Source organism: Microcebus murinus, chromosome 4 (assembly GCF_040939455.1).
Source record: "Microcebus murinus isolate Inina chromosome 4, M.murinus_Inina_mat1.0, whole genome shotgun sequence".
Taxonomy (NCBI): Eukaryota; Metazoa; Chordata; class Mammalia; order Primates; family Cheirogaleidae; genus Microcebus; species Microcebus murinus.
In genome coordinates, this window is record NC_134107.1 from 50,944,681 (window position 1) to 50,965,666 (window position 20,986).

At 44.9% G+C, this 20,986-nt stretch overlaps 1 protein-coding gene across 4 annotated transcripts in view; it reads left to right on the forward strand.

The window, feature by feature from the left end:
• IRAG1 (inositol 1,4,5-triphosphate receptor associated 1) overlaps positions 1-20,986 on the forward strand; it is a 122,393-nt gene that overhangs the window by 82,689 nt on the left and 18,718 nt on the right. For all 4 annotated transcript variants that reach the window (XM_012755811.2, XM_012755812.2, XM_076002181.1 and 1 more), the window contains 7 exons: positions 2,710-2,833; positions 7,755-7,785; positions 9,946-10,086; positions 10,897-11,028; positions 13,022-13,163; positions 19,487-19,536; positions 20,077-20,184. In XM_012755811.2, the coding sequence (XP_012611265.2) occupies positions 2,710-2,833; positions 7,755-7,785; positions 9,946-10,086; positions 10,897-11,028; positions 13,022-13,163; positions 19,487-19,536; positions 20,077-20,184 (728 nt within the window). The remainder of the gene's footprint in view (positions 1-2,709; positions 2,834-7,754; positions 7,786-9,945; positions 10,087-10,896; positions 11,029-13,021; positions 13,164-19,486; positions 19,537-20,076; positions 20,185-20,986) is intronic.

Below are 20,986 nucleotides of genomic sequence, written 5' to 3' on the forward strand. Positions count from 1 at the left end.
TTTCAAGAGTGGGAGGAGTGGCCGGGCACGGTGGCTCACACCTGTAATCCTAGCTCTCTGGGAAGCCGAGGCTGGCGGATTGCTCGAGGTCAGGAGTTCAAAACCAGCCTGAACAAGAGGGAGACCCCGTCTCTACTATAAATAGAAAGAAATTAATTGGCCAACATATATATATAAAATTAGCCGGGCATGGTGGCACATGCCTGTAGTCCCAGCTACTCAGGAGACTGAGGCAGTAGGATCGCTTGAGCCCAGGAGTTTGAGGTTGCTGTGAGCGAGGCTAACGCCACGGCACTCACTCTAGCCTGGACAACAAAGCAAGACTCTTGTCTCAAAAAAAAAAAAAAAAAAGAGTGGGGGGAGAGCATGGTGGTGGCATCAGTTTGGGCTTTCCATGTGTCTCCTGCTACTCACTCCATCAGAGGGACTTGTTTTATTTACTTCATCTTTGGTTTTCCTTTCTGGTAAATCCCTCCATATTGTTCAAGATAATTAACTCCGATAGAATCCGCAAAGTCATTCTGCCTTTCCTCTTGCCTCCTTATCAGTAAGAAAAGCAAAATGGCAGGCAGCCCAGGCAGTTCTTTTCCTCTTTCTGAAGTGTAAGTACAGTGGAATGGAGAACCTTCTATTCTAGGGAAACTCTGAATTTCCTCCACCGGCTGCCTACTCGCCCTTACATAGACTTCCCTTCCCATCTGTTAGGGGCTTTCCTTTCACATCTCCCTTTCAATACTGATTCTGGGGCGGGGGTGGAGGGGGGGAAGACAGGGTTATCAAGGGTGGGAGCTCTATGTTTATCCATAGCAATTTCTTTCTCTAGTCATTTTTAAAGACTATCTCCTTTTCCTATATTTGAAAGTTGTTGGTATATTTTTGATTGTTTTAAAATCTTTTGTTAATTTGGTTGAATTCAGGAGGAAGGTGGTTGGTTCTAAGAGCACTGATTCTGGTATCACTCTTTAGGCACCATTTTAACAAAGGCTAGAAGCCTTTTTTTTTTTTTTTCCTGGCTCAGTCTAGGCAAAAGGCAAAAGCCCCTGGTATGAATTTTCCTTGATTATTAGACTTCAAGTGTGTCAGTCAATCATATAAATTTATTTCTCAGAAGCCTGCTGCTAAATTGGCTCTTGGTGTGGTGTGTAGGGATACACAAAGGTAGAGTGGGGCCAGAGGTACACAAGGTTTACTATGGAAATGTCAGCAATAAATGCCAAGACAGAACCCCAGAGGTAGCTAAGAGAACTTCTAGCCCAATATCCAAAGAAGGATTGCCACTGCCCCATCTCTGACAGCTGACTCTCCAGCTTTTGCTTGGATATCTTGAGTACCAGGGAACTCATGAACACCATTTTGTTACTGGAAAGCTCAAAGTATTTGAACATTCTTTACCTTGAGCCAAACTATATCTCTTCTTCTTTCTGCATGGTCTTCCTTGGTGAGGCTTCCATTCACATGATTTCCAATTTTGGCTCTTTAGATAACAACCACAACTACCAATAGTCCTGACCTCTGATCCTAGTCTGTAGCCTAGACGACAATCCTGGAACATGATCAAGCAGGTTAGAAAGCTGCTAGGTTAAAACCTTTGAGATATAGTAAAACATGGATAAATATAAAATGCCCCATGCAAGAAACTGTTGTACAAGATGAGGTTGCTTGATCTGGCTCAAGTAAAGAATTTTGAGAGTTTTGCTTAATCCTAAATGTACTCTGACCCCAGAGTCAGGTACAGCAAGTCTGTGCTGCATGGGTAATAAGCATCGATGCCAGGAACATTTGCCAATGTCCTCCTATGCTAAGAGCTTGTTAGAGCATGTCTGGGCCTTGAGGACAGCAGCAAATCAGAATGTGTGCAGACATGGGACGATACCTAGAGGCTTTGGGCCGCAGTGGACCACAATGAGCTGCTGCAAAAATGGAGCTAGAGCCCGGAGAAATGAAGCTGTGGATAGGCACAAGAGCTATCTTCAAACAGGGAAAGATTTATGGGAAAGAGAATACTTAGTTTATTCTTTCTGCCTTCAGAGCACAGACCTAGGATAGTTTTAGGAGGTTAAAAAAAAAAAGGTGGTTCATTGGCTCTGTTGCCTAAGAGGCATCTATATTTCTGAAATCTATAAAAGATTTAATGAACTTAGTTTTACTTTGGAAAATCTCCAAGCTATGGGGGATGGAACGAGAAGCTAATTTCTAAATAGGACACCAAAGGTAGAACATTTGAATTCTTCAGAGGAAGAATAATTGGACTACAGGCCTCATGAGAAGCCTGTCAAAGAGAGAGGGTTTTCCAAACATGATAGCCAAACAGCCAACCAATTTCCAGTTGCCAGCTTGATACAGTGGGGTGGAGGGGGGTGGGCAGCAATAGGAAGAACATAGAATTTGGAGCCCAGGTAGACCTTGGTTTGAAGTCTGGCTATGCCATCTTCTAGTTCTGTGACCTTGAGCAAGTTACTTAAACTTGCTGAGTCTTGGTTTACTCACATGTAAAATAAGATGATCTTATTTTGATGATGATTTACAAGATGATCTTAAGTTCTGGGTCATTGTAAGAATAAAGTTAGATGACAATTATAAAGCACTTGGCTTTATAAATAGGTACTTAGAAATGTTGAAGCTCTTCGTTGCCTCCTGAGGCTAGTTGCCAGTTGTACTACTGTGATTTCAAAGAGATATTTTATAAGTAAGCACTTTTTTTCTTCCCAGGGCTTCCTTCTGAACTCTCCTCAGCTATTGAGGAAGACGAATCAAAGACTGGCTTGGATGTCATGCCTAATATTTCTGACGTGCTGCTGCGCAAACTGCGTGTCCACAAGAGCCTCCCTGGAAGGTAATATCAGGACATGGGTTGCTGAAGACCCTGTACTAAGCGGTTCTTGTGTTGGATTCTAGGTGGGGCATGAGAACTAGTCTTGATTCTTGACTCCAGAAGGGCCAAAGTCCAGTGGTTCAGGAAGGGATAACGTATCCAAAACAAAAAGAATAATTAAAGGTCAGGCTGGATGTTTTCAACTCAAAGAGCAGGTGGGGTTCTTAGGTAGACACAAGCCAGGAAGGCATAAGAGTCCCCAGAAGCTCATGACAGTAGAGGATAGGTAATGGGCTTTGGGCCAAGAGACATGGGTTTCAATCCCAGATATACCAGCTACCTGTGACTAGGAGAGTCTAGGTCTGATATCTGCACAGCTGGAGATGTGGAAGATTGGGAACCACATGAAGAAGGATTGTTTGGAAAACCTACTAGGCCTCTTTCATGCATGGGGGACAGTGCCTTTGCTTTCTGAGCCTTGCTTCATTACCTATGCAAGGGGAGCCATAGTGCTCTGTCACTGGTAGGTTATGGTGCTGGCTAAATGTGGTCATGTGTGAGCGGGAGCTTAGGACGGTGTTAGCACACAACAGGCCCTGACAACTGGGTTGAAAAGTGAACAGTATGGAGTATAAAAGAGAGAAGACATGGGACTACTGAGCAATAGAGGTGGGTGGGTGCCTGCAGGTGAGGTCTCCAGCTGAGCCAGCAAATGGGAGACTCAACAGTCGAGGGAAGGGAAGGTCATTAGGGGAGCAGCCAGTCATAACAGAGCTCCTGGATTTGGGGGCACACGTGAAAGAAGGAATTGTGCCCAGTGGCTGTGATGTGTGCAGATTCACACTATAATCACCTAAAACACAGAGTCATCAGGGCAATACTCAGAGGGCCTTAGCGACTAGACAGACATCAGGGAAAATGCTAAAAATAAGTCAGAAACAGGCTGCACCCACAGCTGGAGGAGGGCGTGGGTTGGGCCAGTTCACCTTGAGGAAGGCCGAGCGAGGCATCAAGAGGCAGGAATCAAAGGAGAAACACCCCAGTGCGTTGCAGGCTACAGAGCATGTTTGCATACTGTGTGTCTTTCCATGTTTGTGACAACCTAGTGAGGCAAAAAAGGAAGATTTTGCTTTGTCTGTCTTTAGTGAGGGGACAAAGAGGCAAAGTGACATGCTGGCAAGTGACAGAGTGAGGGATTGAACTCAGGGTGGGCTGATTCCAGACCATCTGTACCAGGGCCTGTGAAAAGTGCCAACATAGTCATCAGTCCTCTGCAGTCTGCAAGGAACAGGGCTGATCAAGAGTGTGATTGGCTTCTTTCTCATCAGTAAAGCTAAAAATAATTCATTTGATTAGGGTATATCCCCAGCTCCCCCAGGAGGAGGAGACTGGGCAGTTCTAGATTCCTTGAGTAAGTGAATAGCTACCAGCTGCAAACCATGGCCCAGACTGGACCTATACAGGCCTGCATGGTTCATGAATGTGATCAGCTTCTGAAGCTGCGGTCCAGGCTCTCACACTGAGATCAATATATATCATGCATTGTTTTAATAGCAATGTTGTCCATCTCCAGCCTCCCTGCCCTGGCCACCAAACCGGCTCCCCCTCTAGCCTCAGAAGAGGCTGTTTCCAACTGGGGCACTTGGTTTGGCCTAAAGTACTCTAGCCCTTGTTTGGAGCTTGGGATAGATGGGCACAACTGTCACATGAGATTTGTCATCCAACAAAAGGAAGCCAGAGCTTCAGAATTCTTTCCTCTAGCAGAAATAGGGAAGGTTATGCTTGAATTTTCATATGAGGAAGGAATTGGTTCCATATCCTAGGTGGACTATGTGAATTGGGATTGGACTGTATCAAGAGGTGGGTCATAGAGTCACAAGATGAACAGGTTCAGTAGAAAAAGCAGGTCCCAAATCAGGGACATGGCCTGTGGTTGGTTAATAAGAGTGCAAAGTAGAAAATATCACCAGATGAGGTAGCACCCAGGGTCAAACCCAACAGGAGCCATAAGTATGCATTTAATCAACAGGTATTCATTGAGTGTCTACTCTGTGCCACACATTAGAATGAATGAGCAGACACAGTCCCTGTTCTCATGCACTTACATTCTATGTGGGGAGACAAATAATATTTAAGTAACCAAATGAATGATTTGAGATAGCAAAGTTGCTAGAAAGACCATAAAGATAGGGTACGTATCGAGAATGACATTAGAGTGAAACATGAGATAGGAGGTCACAGAAAGCCTCTATGATAAGGTAATAACGAATATGAGACATGAAAATGACAAATGACAAAAAGCCATCCATGCAAAGATTTTGGTGAAGAAATTTCCAAAGAAAAGAATAGTGATTTCAACAAATGGTTCTGGGACAACTATGACAGCCACATGGAAAAGGGTTAAAGTTGGAACCCTACCTCACACCATACACACAAATTAGCTCAAAATGGATTGTAGACCTAAATCTAAAAGAAAATGCTACAAAACTCTTAGAAGAAAAAATACAAGTAAATCTTGGGTTCGTCCATGGTTTTTTTTCTTTGAGACAGAGTCTCACTTGTTGCCCAGGTTATAGTGAGTGCCGTGGCATCAGCCTAGCTCACAGCAACCTCAAACTCCTGGGCTCAAGTAATCCTTCTACCTCAGCCTCCCGAGTAGCTGGGACTACAGGCATGTGCCACCATGCCCGGCTAATTTTATATATATATATTAGTTGGCCAATTAATTTCTTTCTATTTATAGTAGAGACGGGGTCTCCCTCTTGTTCAGGCTGGTTTTGAACTCCTGACCTCCAGCAATCCACCCGCCTCAGCCTCTCAGAGTGTTAGGATTACAGGCGTGAACCACCGCGCCCGGCCTCGTCCATGGTTTTTAAGAGATGACAAAAGAACAAGTGCCAAGATAAAAACTAGATGAATGGTACTTCCTCCAATAAAAAACTTTCATGCTACCAACAGTGCCATTAAGAAAGTGAAAGGCAACCCACAGAATGGAAGAAAATATTTGCAAAATATTTATCTGAAAAGGGACTTGTTTCTAGAATGTATAAAGAAGTCTTATAGCTCAACAATAAAAAGATGAATAACCAATTTTTCATAACGGGCAAAGGATTTAAATAGACATTTCTTCAAAGAAGATACACAAGGTGGCACGTGAAAAGATGCTCTGTCCTTTTGCGGGCCCACAGTTCTGCCACCCAGCTGCCTACGCCAGTTTGCAGGGTACAGCTCTCTGCACCAGGAACTGGCCATGTCACGTAGCTTCTCTGCCTAAATCACACTTCTCTGAGTGCTCAGTTTTTAATTTTTTTTCAAAGGTGGGTGTGTTCTATAGCAAAAACAATAATAAAAAATAAACAGAATGTGAGTCATTAAAAGAGAAAAACAAGTTTGGTTCATAATTTATGAAAATATGTATTTTTCACATAATATCCAAACAAACCCAGCAGTCGGAGGCAAACTCGGTTTTCATAAATCATTTAAACAGCATGTGTGTGTGCTGTGTGACAGCTAGGCTTGTGTTGGCCTCAGAGGAAAAAGCCTCTGGGTGGGTGGGTGGGGCTGTGACTCAGGTCGTAAGCAAAAACACATCTCTGCAGCTGTTTATCCACGTTCTGTCCTCTGCTGGCTGGATGGCCGTGGGGTCTGGCCGCCTCATCCTGACAGGAAGGCTCCCACAGTCCCTCCCCAGTGAGAACCAGCCCCTTGCAGAGCTGGCTGACCCCTACCTTTGCTCTCGGGGTCCCTCTGCACCCGTCAGAGGGAGGAAGCTGTGTTTCCTGAAAAGTTGATCGATGCTGTGCTCTGTTAAGTCCCGTGACACTGGCAGGCCCCCTCCCGCACCTCCCCACCCCAGCGCAGGAAAGGCCCATGCATTATTTACGTCGTCTGGCTTCGCACCGGCCGGCTTTAGCTACCGCAAGAGCAGCAGCAGCAGCAACAGAGTGGGCGTGCAGATGGAGGGCCTGCTTACGGTCACAGAGCCCCGGCCATAGGTCCTGCACGCAGAGGGACACCTCATGTCTGCCGAGACATCCTTGCCTGCTCTCTGATGCCGGGCGTCAGGGGTCCTCGCTGTGGAGCAGAGCTCTGGCCACTCTTTCTTACCATTTATTCTCTCTCCACCTGCGCCCTCATAACCTCAGAGACAGGAGGATGGTCCAGAAAAACTATAGTGACAACTTGAGCATGTACAGTTTATAAAGTACTTATGCGTTTTCTTATTTATTCCACATTAGCAAGCCTGTGAGTTAATGGTAATAGCTAACATTTCCTGAGTGCCTACTGAATATGGGTGCCATGTATTTGTGCACACACACATTCATACGTGCAGATGTGTTTTTTCCTTTTTTTTTGGAGACAGAGTCTCCCTCTGTCACCCAGGCTAGAGTGCCGTGGCGTCAGCCTAGCTCACTGCAAACTCAAACTCCTGGGCTCGAGCAATCCTTCTGCCTCACCCTCCCAAATAGCTAGAACTATAGGCATGCCATCATGCCTGGCTAATTTTTTTCTATTTTTGGTAGAAACAGGGTCTCACTCTTGCTCAGGCTGGTCTCAAACTCCTGACCTCATACAATCCTCCCACCTGAGCCTCCCAGAGTGCTAGGATTACAGGTGGGAGCCACCGTCCCCGGCCCTGTACATCTGTTTCTTATAAGACTTCCACAAGATAGATGATGATGTTCCCATTTCACAGATGAGCAAACTGGGGCTCGAGAGAATAAATAACTTGTCCAAGTGGCAGAGATAGCACTGGCGCAGTAAGAGTCAATGTGGCACAGGTGACAGAGCACACTCAAAGGGGACGCTGCATCTTTTCCGTCTCACCACCTCTGCTTACTGCATTCCTGGAAACACGTGGTCTGCTGGTCATTCAAAGTCACCTTTTGGTTTATTTAATAGGTTGCATAAAGTTCAATTGTGTGTCTTTTCTCTTTCACAGTGCCCCTCCACTCACCGAAAAGGAAGTTGAGGTAAGTGATTCAAGTGCTTTGTGAAATTTAGTGCCTGTACTCGACTGGGCTTATTCAAAACATTCCTTCCTCCAGCCTCAGCCCTGACATTTTTACACAAAAACGAGAAAGAGTGACTGTGGGATAATGTGGACATTGGTGACCAGCCCTCCTGAACCACCTTAGTTAATGGAAGATTTTGACAAATTTGGTCAGAGGTGAGAAGGTAGTTAGAAGTTCCACGTTCCTTCAAGGATTGTTTGTGCTTTCAGTGTATGACTTAGACACACAAAAGCAGCTGGGAGCATGCAGAAGTACACCAAATTTATTTCAATATTATTGAAAGATGGCCAGTTTTCGAATTTTAAACTGTGGTCTAGAGGGAAGAGGGGCTTGCCCTCTGAGGCTTTCAGCTACCAGACAGCCAGTCTGCTGAGGCGGGAGGCTGCAGTGAGTAGCCCTGTCTTCCCAATTTGCCCATTACTCCCCTGGGGGCCTCCTTGTCCCAGTGGGGTTGTGAGCAAGCTGAGAGGAATTTGTGTTTCCTTCTGGTGAAGGGGTAGATGGGCAAAAAACATATCAGACGTGAGATGGTGAGAACTGCTGATGTGGACCAGATAAGCAGAGGAAGACAGACAGCATGAAGTGCCCACCACCGACAGTAACAACCACCTTGCACGTAGACGCGCACTTACAGTCCATAACATGCTCCTCGCCATCCCTTCGGCTGATCCTCCCAGCAGCTCTGAAAAGCAGGTTGACCAGGAATTAGAACAAGGAGAAAACTGAGTGATTAAATAACTTGCCCAAACCCAGTTCTTTGCAAAACCAAGTTCCCACTGAATTCAGGACTCTTTATGTAACAGCGCCATAAAGGGGATGACCCAGGGACAGAGAAATAAGCATCAAGCAGTACTAATAGACTTGACCAAGGCCTGGGTAGGGCAGAAAGTCCCCACCACTGGGCTGTGAGCTCAAAGCCCATCCACTGATGTTTGTGAAGAGGGGCCATGGGCAGCATATTTAATGCCCAGACCCTGTCCTCAAATGCCTACAGCCACAATCAGCTTGCATCATGGTGGAAGTAAAACAGGCATTGGAATCAGACAGTCCAAGGTTAAATCCTGGCTCTGCTACTCCCTGTGTCACCTTGAACTTAACCTCTCTGTTTTCGGTCTCTTTACCCATTAAATGAGTGTAACACTTCCCACCCCAAAGGGTTGTTGTGGGATTAAATGAGCCAGGGGTAGTAAAACTCATAGCAGTGCTGGCGTATAGTAGATGCTCAGTAAGGAGTAGTTTCAGTATTGCCACCATCATCAGCGTTGGGTCAGTTCAGTTCTTGGCAAGCATCTGCCCTCCATGGGGCATGTTACAGGAACTTCAGAAGCTAAGGCAGAATTGGTGACCACAGGATATAAATCTGCTGCCGTTTGACTCATGCAGGGCAGATGAAGGCTATAAAATTGAAGATCATTGTTTCCTTCCTGTGTGGAGTCTATCTGTCTATTTCTTCTCCCCAGTAGTTTCCTATTATTCCAGGAATTCCACGTCTGATCAATATCACCTTTTAAGAGTTCATGCAGGCTGCATTTTTGGCATGAAATATTTATTTATTCCGGAGAGCTTATCCTAACAGAATTGTACCTGGCCTTATTTAATCTCCTGGCAGCTACTTAAAGCTGCTATTGATGTAGGATTTGGAATACTCAGGCGAGATGCTGGTTGAAATTTGCTGTAAGTCAACAATGCTTAATCTTGAATGGGCTTTCTTTAAATACAGTGTTTTTATGCAAAATCTCCAAAACCTTCGTGTAATAAATCCCAACATAAATCCAAATTGCTTACACAATCAGCTGTACTGGCCTGAGTTTATCTAAACCCAAATACAGGATGTTATTTTCTTAAAATTCAGGGAAAAGCAAAGCGTTAATCTCTCATGATTTTCCAGTAAAATACATATGGTCTTCTGGTCCTGGGAAGGACCTAGCCTGGACTTCTGGTGACTATTTTGCCATCTCTCATGTATTTTACTGTGAAGTAAGCGTTGCACTTGCACATGGCTGCCTTGGTGCCGGTGCCAGGGACTGCTGCAAAATGCTCGTGCAAGAAGCACACCCGTAGCCTCGTTCCCTGCAATAACGCCTCCTAGCACCTCTCCCACACTCTTGTTCCCAACAGAACGTGTTTGTACAACTATCCTTGGCCTTTAGAAATGACAGCTACACCCTGGAATCTAGAATTAACCAGGCTGAAAGGGAACGCAACCTAACAGAGGAGAACACGGAGAAGGAACTGGAAAACTTCAAAGCTTCCATTACGGTGATTACAGAGCCTGATTTGAAGAATCCTTGGGGAGGGACTGTCTCCAAGGGCTGTGCTGGGTGTCACGCTTCTATCAGTCACCAAGTAGGGTCTCCTGGAATGAAAACTTGAGGTGAGACTCTGACAGAGTCTTCCTCAGAGAGCTGGGAGGAACTGAGGCAGAGATCCCCAAGGGCCTGGTTCCTGCTGCCTGTGGGCTAGGCCCTGGGCCCTTGGGAGCTCCCCTCAGGACGGGGCTGGGTGGCCTGTATGTGACGACTTCTTTCAGGCCAGCCAGATATAGAGGTGTCCACATTGGGCTTCTCCAGCCCCCAGGAGAAGCTGTGGCCTGGCCCCTGCAGAGGCCACTTCTCTCGGCCAGGATGGGACGCAGCAGGGGTTGTCTCCTGAGAGCCACGTCCAGGCTTGGTGTGTGTCTTAGTCACTTTGGGCTGTTGTATCAAAGTACCATAGACCGAGTAGTGGCTTAAACAACAAAGATTTATTTCTCGCAGTTCTGGAAGTCCCAGACCAGGGTGCCAGCATGGTTGGGTGCTGGCGAGGGCCCTCTCCAGGCTGCCGACGGCTACCTTTCCGTCATATCCCGACATGGTGGAAGGAGAGCAGGAGAACTTGCGAGGTCCCTTTCATAAGGACAGTAATCCCATTCGTGAGGCTTCCACCCTTGTGACCCGATCACCTCCCAAAGGCCCCACTTCCCTACTACGTTGGGAGTGGTATTTCAGTGCATGATTTCAGGGGAGACACAAACATTCAGTCCGTCACACGATTTGAAGACCCCAGGTGATGCTCGTCCTCACTCTGCAGTCCTCAGCTTCGCTCTGGCACCACTGTGAGCACCGGGAGACCTACCAGAAGCTGCTGGAGGACATCGCTGTCCTGCACCGCCTGGCTGCCCGCCTGTCCAGCCGCGCCGAGATGGTGGGCGCCGTGCGCCAGGTGAGCTCGCCCGTCCCCAGCCTTGCCGACAGGTGGAGCAATAACTCGGGCAGTGACAACTGCACATACCACTTAGGGATGACTTCCTCGGGGCCAGCATCCTGTGCACGTTACTATGGCAGTGTTCAGAGCGCTTGGGGCGGACTACTAAACCCTCGGTGTTTCTTGGGAAAAAGGTTTCCATGGCAATACGCATCTGGGGACCACTGCATACTATCTGCCTTTCTTGGAGATTTCTAACGCACATTAGCATGATCGAGGCTTTGAGAAGTCCTGTAGTAAAGAAGCCTGTTTAACTTTACCTATGTATTTCCTCCATGTATTTGACTGCAGAGCCCCTGCCCAACGCCCTTTAGTTTCCTCAAAAAACAAACAAAAAACCCCCCACAAAAACTATTCAACTTCCATGGAACTAGTATTGGCAAACCATGCTTTATGAAAAATGACTTTGTTTCATTTGATCCACCCAGCAACCTTATAAGGTAAATATCCGTTTCCCCAGCTGAAGATGCAGAGTCTTAGGAAAATGCTAGCACTAGTGAGTGGCAGCGTGGGCACCCAGGCATGGCCTGGCTCTCTCTTGGCCACTCTGAAGTTCTGAAGCTCACAGAGCACTGCCCTGTCCAGCATGGTGTTGCAGATCACTCTGCCCAGTTCTAATCCCGGCTCCACCCTGCATTTGCCATGTGACCTTGGGCTGGTTTCCAAGCTCTTTATGCCTTAGCTTCCTCAGCCATACGTGAGGATGACCATGGTACCCTCCATGTAGGGTTGCTGTGATACTCGTGAAGCACTTAGATGTTATCACTGTTGCTGTTGTCCCGGATCCATGTCCTGCTGCGCTGGTTGCATGAGAGGATGTTCCTGGGGTACAGCCCTACGCAGTTCCTGAAAGAAGCCCAGCCACTGGGCTGTCCCACCCTGTGTCCTTCAGGGGAGGAGCACCTGACTCAGCAGTGTCACCCAGGAAGTCACTCCAGCTGAGAGCTGGAAGTGGCTGATCTCAGCCACACATGGCTGTGGGGACCTTTTCCAGGGAAGTCACTGGGCATGTCTCTCTGTGGCCAAGCAAGGCCCGAGCTAGGTCCTCTGAGGGACACAAGGCGGGTACAAGCAGGGACAAGTCATCATCGTTGTACGCAGCCTTCCCAAACTCACGTCTCAGCCCACGTGCTGCTCATTGTCTTCGCCCTTTTCCAGATGTCTCTCTCGCCCCAGCGTCCCTGTCTCAGGCCTCCCCTTCCCTGTGGCTCCCTGGACCACTTCAGGCCCTTGTCCTGTCTTTCCCTGCTGCTCTCACTACACCAGTCTCACTCCCTCCAGTCTCATCTCCATAGTGACCTGGTTACGTTACTCCTTTACTTTAAGACATGCAATGGCTTCCCTTTTCCTTCAGGATAAGTTCAAATTCCTTTGTCTAGCATTCAAGGTCCTTCATAGCCCAGTCCCAATTCACCCTTTCATCTTATGAATAAACCCAACTCCTCGCCAAGTTCTACGTAAGTAGGATGACCTGTATAGTCTGGGTTTGCCAGACAGCCCTGATTTATGCTTGTTGTCCCAGAGTAATGCAATAGCACCCCTTTTACTCTCCAGAGGATTCCTGTCTGAAATCACGTATGCATAAGCCCTGTGCTTTTCTGCCTCTGGAGTTCCCGGGCCTGAATGCTCTCTGTCCCTCCTGCCCGTGCCAGATGTTGCCCACATACTCCATCTACTTCATCTCCTTCCCCGACCCATTCTCTGCAAGCAGAAACAGATCTTGTCCTCCTCTCACCTCCTGCAGCACTGTGGCTATGCTTTGCTCATTTTCCCTTAACATAGGTGCCTGAGTCCACCTCTCAGCTCATGGCATGGTTAGCAAACTCTTAGAAAGAAGAGTCTCATCAAATGGGTCCCTGTACCCTTTTGATTCTCCTAGCTCAGAACCAGCAGGTGTTGATGAAGCCTTTCCTCCAACTGCCTCATGCACTCTTGCTCTCCTTCCCTGCAGGAGAAGCGTATGTCAAAAGCCACAGAAGTGATGATGCAGTATGTGGAGAATCTGAAGAGGACGTATGAGAAGGACCATGCAGAGCTCATGGAGTTTAAAAAACTTGCAAATCAGAATTCAAGCCGCAGTTGTGGCCCCTCTGGTAAGGACCTAGGTCCCTTCCACTCTGCCCAGTGCTGCCCACAGGGGCCCTGCAGCAGCTGCTGCAGAGGGTGGTCTAGAACTAGGAAACGTGAGCAACCCCAAAGAGATTCCTAACTCCCAACCTGGTGAACCAGAATGGCTGACCATGGACACACAGCCTACATGCTGCAAGGGCTCACTCTATTTTATTACAGTGACCTGGACCCTGTAAGTCTTTATGCATTGGGATCCCCTTTTGGGCAGCACGTGCTAAGGAATTGGGGCTTTATTCTGGAAAGCACTAGGGATCCAACCAAGGGTTGTACTCAAGAAAATGACTTGATCATATAAATATATATATATATATATAGTTTAAGGAGGTTCCCTCTGACTGCAGTGTGGCAATTACACTACTGGGGCAAACCAGAGATAGGGAACCCCATGAGGATGTCCGGGCAACAGTCCAGGTGTGGATGAAATCTGGGTATTGGGGTTGCAGTGAGAGTCTGCCTGAAGGAGATGTTGCTGAGATAGACTTGTAGGTAAGACAAATGTTTTAAAGAAATACACTTTTATACATGATCTACACAAATTGCTATAAGAGCACAGAGGAGGGACCATATGTCAAGGAAGGTGTCACAGAGGGATGGCATTTGGTCAGTGTTTTAAAATAAAAATAGGAGTTCTGTAGTCAAGAGGGGGACCTACATCCTGGGTAGAGGAAATGGCATAGACAGAGGTGTGGAGGTTGGGGTGAGAAGAAAATGAAACAGTTTGTGCTTGCAGTGTTGGGGTGTGACAGTGACAGGCTGAAGAGAAGACTTGGTAGACCAGGGCCACATGCCAGACCATGCCAACAATTCAGCCCTCTAGGCAGTGGGGATTCGCTGGTAAGTTTATGACACATGACACCATCAGATTTTGTTTTTAGATTACGCTGACTTCAGTGGATGATGTATTAGAGGTGTGCAAAAGTTGAAGCAAAGAGAGATGAGTTAGGAGGCTCTTGCTCAGTCCAGGAGGGAGATGATGGTGCCTTGGGACACAGCCAGGTTTGGGCTCTGGCTGATGAGGGTGGCTCACAGGAGAAAACAGACCTTTTAGCAACAGGAATCCCTGTGGAATGCAAACATCCGTGTTACCAAGAGCAGGAGGAGGGAAAGTACAGAAAGTATAACAGATGGAGAAACCTTTATAAACAGGAGGTTTCACAAGTTTCCTGGGGAATATCAGTGACACGTCCCAGAGTCCAAAGGCAGTGTACACATGCTCCAGACTGTCTGCTTTGGATCTCGGCGGCAAGGCTCCTGACCCACAGGCATCTGGGCCTCTGACAAACTGTCCTTTGTCAGTTCTGGAAGTTAGGGATGTTGCTGCCACAGAAATCCTAATGCATGGGATCTTGAGTTATTACCCTGCAAGGTTCAAGGTCTCCTGCAAACTACCTTACCCAAGATTTATGGGATGAGCAGTTACCCATGAGTCTCATTCATTCATTCTGCAGACATTTATTGAGCACCTTTGGTGTGCCCCGTATGAACTGGAATATAGAGGTAAAGGGCACATAGTCCCAGACCCCAAAGGAGCTCTCAGCTTGTGTGGTGGTTGGATCAGTGTGGCCAGTGCTGGGACAGAAGTACGCAGACTTTCAAGGGGACCACACTGCAGAGTCCCACATTCGGTCTGGGTGGTAAGAAATGCTTATAACAGGAAAGGTCACTGTGGCTAAGTCTTACATGGTGAATAAATGTTTTTTGGATATTTGTTCCCACTCCAGTTGTTTTTCCAAGCTATACCTCAGCTCAGGCTGGTGCAGAGGGGCCAGTACCCACCTAACAGGGTGTCTGTAAGATATGCTATGACCGTTCTCTAATAGTGTTGGTGTCTCCTGTTACATGACTCCTGACAATCTTTGTGGATGCCTGAGACTTTGAAGACTACAGTGAAATAAAATAGCCCTGATTTCAAAGAAGGTGACGCACTTTTTAAAAAATCTATTATCTTGTTCCTGAGGATGAAACATACCAGTTGTCTGCATTTTGTATTATTTCTTTCAGATATATTTCTGGAAGTATAAATACTAGCTCAGGGGAAAGAAATATTTATAAAGCTTTTAAATTATTTTCAAATAAGTCATGGATATTTCCACTTAATGGGTTACAACAATGTCCAACTCATTGTGCTAGTGACACCATTCCTCTTTTTAAAAATACACATGACTTTGGTAGGCCAAAATTTTGTCTTATTTCATAGTTTTAATTTGTATTTCTTGGCCTCTCCGAATGTTTATTGAGCATTTGTATTTCTACTTTTGTAAAATCTTTAATTATGACTGTTGCCCATAGTCATAATTGGTATTTTATTAATTTATGTAAGCTCTTTATATATAAAGAATATTTTCTGGTTCTGGTATTTTGGCTGACTGGAAAACTTGAAAATTCTTTGACCACAAATACTTAGAAATTTCTGCTGGACAAAATGAAGCAAACATTAGTCTAAAAGAATAGCTGAATCCACAAGAAAAGAAATTGAAATACCCAGATACTAGAAAAGAAAGGAGAACTGAAACCAAGCTGGCCCTGCAGCTTCCTTTGGGGATAAGTGTCAGCCTCAGTTACCTGGGGCTGAGCTTGCACTCACGTGTGATCTGAGACAAGGCCTCGAACACCCATAACAGAGTTGACACTCAGATTCCCACAGAAAGTTAGGGCCTTCCAAGGACTGTCCCTTCAGGTAGAATTCAGACAAGGATAAAAAAAAAAAAACAATCACCAACCAGCAGAGAAACAAACAAGGAAGTTTGTCTGTTTCACCCTGGGCTCTAGTAGGAAAAAATACTTTTTCCTTCCTCATAGGAAAAGTACATGCCTAAAGTGACAGTAGTGATGATGCAATTTGTGGAAAATCTGAAAAGAACAGCAAGATGGTGCCTCTAAGAACAAACAGCCACCCTGAAGAGAGGCACACCCTGCACCCAGGACACTCAGGGTTCCTCTGATAAAGCCTCTCTGAAGATGAGTTCACAATATAAAATTATAAAATACACAAGAAAACAGTTCACCATGAACAAAAATCATCAGACACATTAAACAATAGGATTATATCCTAAAAACCTCAGATAATGAAATCTGATATGTTTTTGAAGATCTGTTTAAAATTATTAGAGGCACAAAAGAATGGATCAAAAACATGAGGGTGAAAGAATACAGTTATCCAAAAAGAATAAAACAGAACTCCTTGAAATGAGGAATAGAGTCATAGAAATTCAAAACTCAATAGTTGAGGTGTGGTAGTTACTATAGTGGAAGGTATTCCTCAATATTCCAGATCTCCTTCTGGGCACATTTCCCCATCCCCTTGAAGCACAAGGCAAGGCCATGTGACTTGCTTTGGTGAATGAAATGTGAGTACAAGAACACAGGTTACATCTGAGCTGAGGCCTTTAAGAGCTAGTGTGCAATTTATCCTCTTCCTAACATGACAACCACTACTGCTCCGGAGCACTAGAAATTCCATTAACTTGAGTCCTGAGTGAGGAAATGTACAGCAGAGCCTGCTACCAACTCAGAAGTAAATGGAAGCCCTGACTTTAGCTTGATAAAATTCATCCATGTAACAAAAAACACTTGTACCCTCTAAATTTGAAATAAAAGGATGTAAATGAACATGTAATATAAGCAAGAAATCTTTGTTGCTATAAGCCACTAATGCTTTGGGGTTGTTTATTATTGTAGCATAACCTAGCTTATCCTGATTGATACAACATTTAAATCAGATTAGGTACAGTTGAAGGAAAAGTTAGTTAACTGGAAGACAGATTTGAGGAAGTTACCCAATATGTATTTCAGAAGGATAAGTCGATTAAAATATAAAAGAAATATTATGAGATATGGGATCTAGAGTATAGAATGAGAAAGTCCCAAATACATCTAGTGGTCCTTAAAGAGGTAGAGGAGAGAAAGTATACAAAAGAATGGCCGGGGATATTTCAGAACTCAAGAAATCCCTGAATCATTGGATTCAGAAAATATAGTGAATTCCAAATAGAAGGAATAAAAGCACATCACTGAGAAACTTGAGAACAGCAAAGACAAAATGAAGACCTTAAAAATAACCAGAGAAAGATTATTTGCAAAGGAATGACAATTCTCACTAATACAGCACGTCCCCAAAGTCACCATATATAGGGAAAATGGGAAATTGTAGCTAAATGTACCTTTATTTACAAAATATTCATTACAAAATTTTTCCTTTGTATGGAGACTTTTGGGATGCCCTGTAATACCAGAAGACAATAGAATAACCTCTTCAAAGAGCTGAGAGAAAATACCTGTCAACCTAGAGATTGTACAAACAGCTAAACCACCATGTAAGCTCAAGGGTTGGGTAAAGACATCTGGAGACAACCGAGAAAGTTTAGCTCTCAGAGACCCTTGCTGAAAGAATGACTAAAGAATGTGCCTAAGGAAGAATGAAACTGAACTCAAAAGAAAGGAGTAGGATGCAAGAAGAAATAGTGATCAAAGACATTTGTAAATACGTGGGTAAATCTAAATAAGCATTCCGTGTAGAAAATAGCAATAATTTATGAGTGTTCCTCTCTCTCCGCATCCACGCCAGCATTTATTGTTTGGAGACTTTTTGATAAAGGCCATTCCTACGCTGCTGGTGGGACTGCAAACTAGTTCAACCTCTGTGGAAAGCAATATGGAGATACCTTAAAGCGATACAAGTGAACCTACCATTTGATCCAGCAATCCCATTGCTGGGCATCTACCCAAAAGATCCAATGACACTCTACAAAAAAGACACCTGCACTCGAATGTTTATAGCAGCACAATTCATAATTGCAAGGCTGTGGAAACAGCCTAAGTGCCCATCAATCCAAGAATGGATTAATAAAATGTGGTATATGTATACCATGGAGTACTGTTCAGCTCTAAGAAACAACGGTGATATAGCACATCTTATATTTTCCTGGTTAGAGCTGGAACCCATACTATTAAGTGGAGTATCCCAAGAATGGAAAAACAAGCACCACATATACTCCCCAGCAAATTGGTATTAACTGAACAGCACCCAAGCGGACACATAGGTACTACACTAATAGGGTATTGGGCAGGGGGGAGGGGGGCGGGTATATACATATATAATGAGTGAGATGTGCACCATCTGGGGGATGATTATGCTGGAGACTCAGACTTGGGGGGGAGGGGGAAATGGGCATTTATTGAAACCTTAAAATCTGTAACCCCATAATATGCCGAAATTAAAAAAAATAATAATTTATGAGTACGAAAAACAAGGTGAAATAAAAATACTGAAAAACAATATAATTAAGACTGGAAGGGGTTATGATTGTAGGCTTATTTTGGAAAAGAAGAAAGATCTTGATTAATTTTAAATTTAAAGTCAGTATGTCAAGGGGACACACTAAAGATTACAAATAGGATATGTAATTTCCAAATTGATGTGGGGTGGGAGAAGGGGTAGAAAAAAATCATCAAATAAAGCCAAGTGAACAGAAAATATAAGATGGTGGAAATAAATACAAATATATTAGTAATCATAAGATATGTAACTAGTCTAAAACTTTTGGTTAATAGAGAACCTCAGATTAGATTATGAAAAAAACACAGCTGTGTGCTTTTTAAGAGACATCAGAAATATATGGCTATGAAGGAGAGACAGATGTACAGGCTGGATAATTTTGGTCAAACTGAATTGAGCTTGCAAATACATCACTCTGCAAGTACTCAGATGTTTCCTGGTAGCAACATTATCCAGGTGTGATGCTAAACATACTGCGAGAATTAAACCATTTAATATTTGTAGTAAGGAGAAGAAACTCCTGGGGTGGGGACTTCCCTCATTCTGAATCATTATGTAGATGATATTGAGATTACATGTGTCAGCAAGTTTTCTTTCTTTACCGGCACCACGCCTTCCTTGCTCATAGTTTCTCTGACTGCGCCTTCCTGAATGAGCATGAAATGAGCCAATAAACCTTGGTATTGCTAGGAGTAGTTTTCATACACTATCCGGGGCATTACCCAGAGACTCTGTAGTGGTGTCAGATGAAGATCTGAGGTCCAAGACTGGGGCTGCTTATGGTGCCCAGTAGAGGCAGGATGAAGGTTTTACCCAAAAAAGCCCCCACGCTGCACATGACCACCTCAGAGGGTGAAGTGCCAATCTCAGTGTCCCCAACACCCAGACCCACAGGCCATCCTCGTGGGCCGCTTCTAGCCCATGGATACTGTGGCTTAGTTTCTGCCTGTTTCCTGCTGGAGCCTGGTCTGAAACTTACCTGATTCTCTTCTCTGTTCCCTCCTGCTGCAGAAGACGGGGTCCCTCGCACGGCACGGTCCATGTCCCTCACGCTGGGAAAGGTATGCATCCCAGGGCGCCCAGAGGAGTATGACAGAGGTTTTCGCGATCATCCAAGCAGCTATGCATTCTTGGATCCCTGGGTGCCAGAGAATGTCTGAACGGGGTTCCCTCCAGCTTCCCACACTCACTAGCTCAGCCTCTGTCATCTTTCTTTTCTTGCAAAGTTTCTCTGACTATACATCCCTTAAATGAATGCAAAATGATCCTGAGCCTGGTATTGCCACAGGCAGTTTTTATACACTAAGATGTTACCCAGAGACTGGGGGTAGGGGGAAAAAGTCATTTCCATTCTGCATCCCCAAGATCTCATAGGCTAAAATGCGAATGGGTTGAAAGGTCACTCACCACCAACCAGAAAATTTGGGTCAACTTTGGCCACTTTCTCCACACCAATTCCCAGCACCATCTCTACCACAAAACCAACATAGCCAGTGAACGTCATAACAGCGTTAGAAACTAGTTGGCTTTTCCCAAGCCCTTCTGAACTATGGCTATTGCTACTGCCAAGACAGGAGACCTGGTCACTTCTCTTCCCACAGAATATGCCCCGCCGGAGGGTCAGTGTTGCTGTAGTTCCCAAGTTTAATGCCCTGAACCTACCTGGCCAAACTCCCAGCTCATCACCCATCCCGTCCTTACCAGCCTTGGTGAGTATGAAGATGCCTGCCTCCCAGCGCTGTTCTACCTTCCCCCCACGCTTGCTACCATGGGGTGACCGAACGGGTGCAAGGTCAACAAGGAGGGGAAACTCCCAGCACAGAATCTGTGTGATAGGCTCAGAAAGCTCAATACAGACCAAGCCACACATATTCCACTGCCCTGAGAAGTCTCAGTGCCCTTGAACACAGTGTTGGAGCTCAGAGAGTGTTCCTTAAAAATGATAACTCTTCATGCTTTAACCACAATCCTCCAACGTGGTCATCATTTGTCTCTACTTTGCAGTAGGTTTAAGTAGCTGAAGTTTGTAAAGTCCAATAAGTGGCAGAGCTAAGCTTTGAACCCTAGGTTCTCTGGTTCCAGAACCTGAGTTCTTAACCCCCTTCTTATCCCACCTTGGTTCATTGTAGCGTTGTTTATAACAATGAAAAACTGGAAACAACCCAATGTCCACTAATATGAGATTGGTTAAACAAATTATGGATATCACTATAAGGGGTTTCTGTAGAATTATTATCGATAATTATGAATAAAAAGCAATTCAAATGGTATATACAAAAACTAGTATAGAAATAGTATAATTCTGTTTTGTACTTTTAAAGTGTGTTTCTGTGTGGAGGCATAGAAAACGCTTGAAGAAAATATGTGAAACTATTTATAATGGTTATCTCTGGGTAATGGTAAAGAAAATAATGGTTATTTTCTTCCTGATGCTTTTTTGTATTTCTATAGTAAGAATATATTAATATTAGTAATAATCAGAGAAAATTTTTCAATTTTTTTAAACAGAGA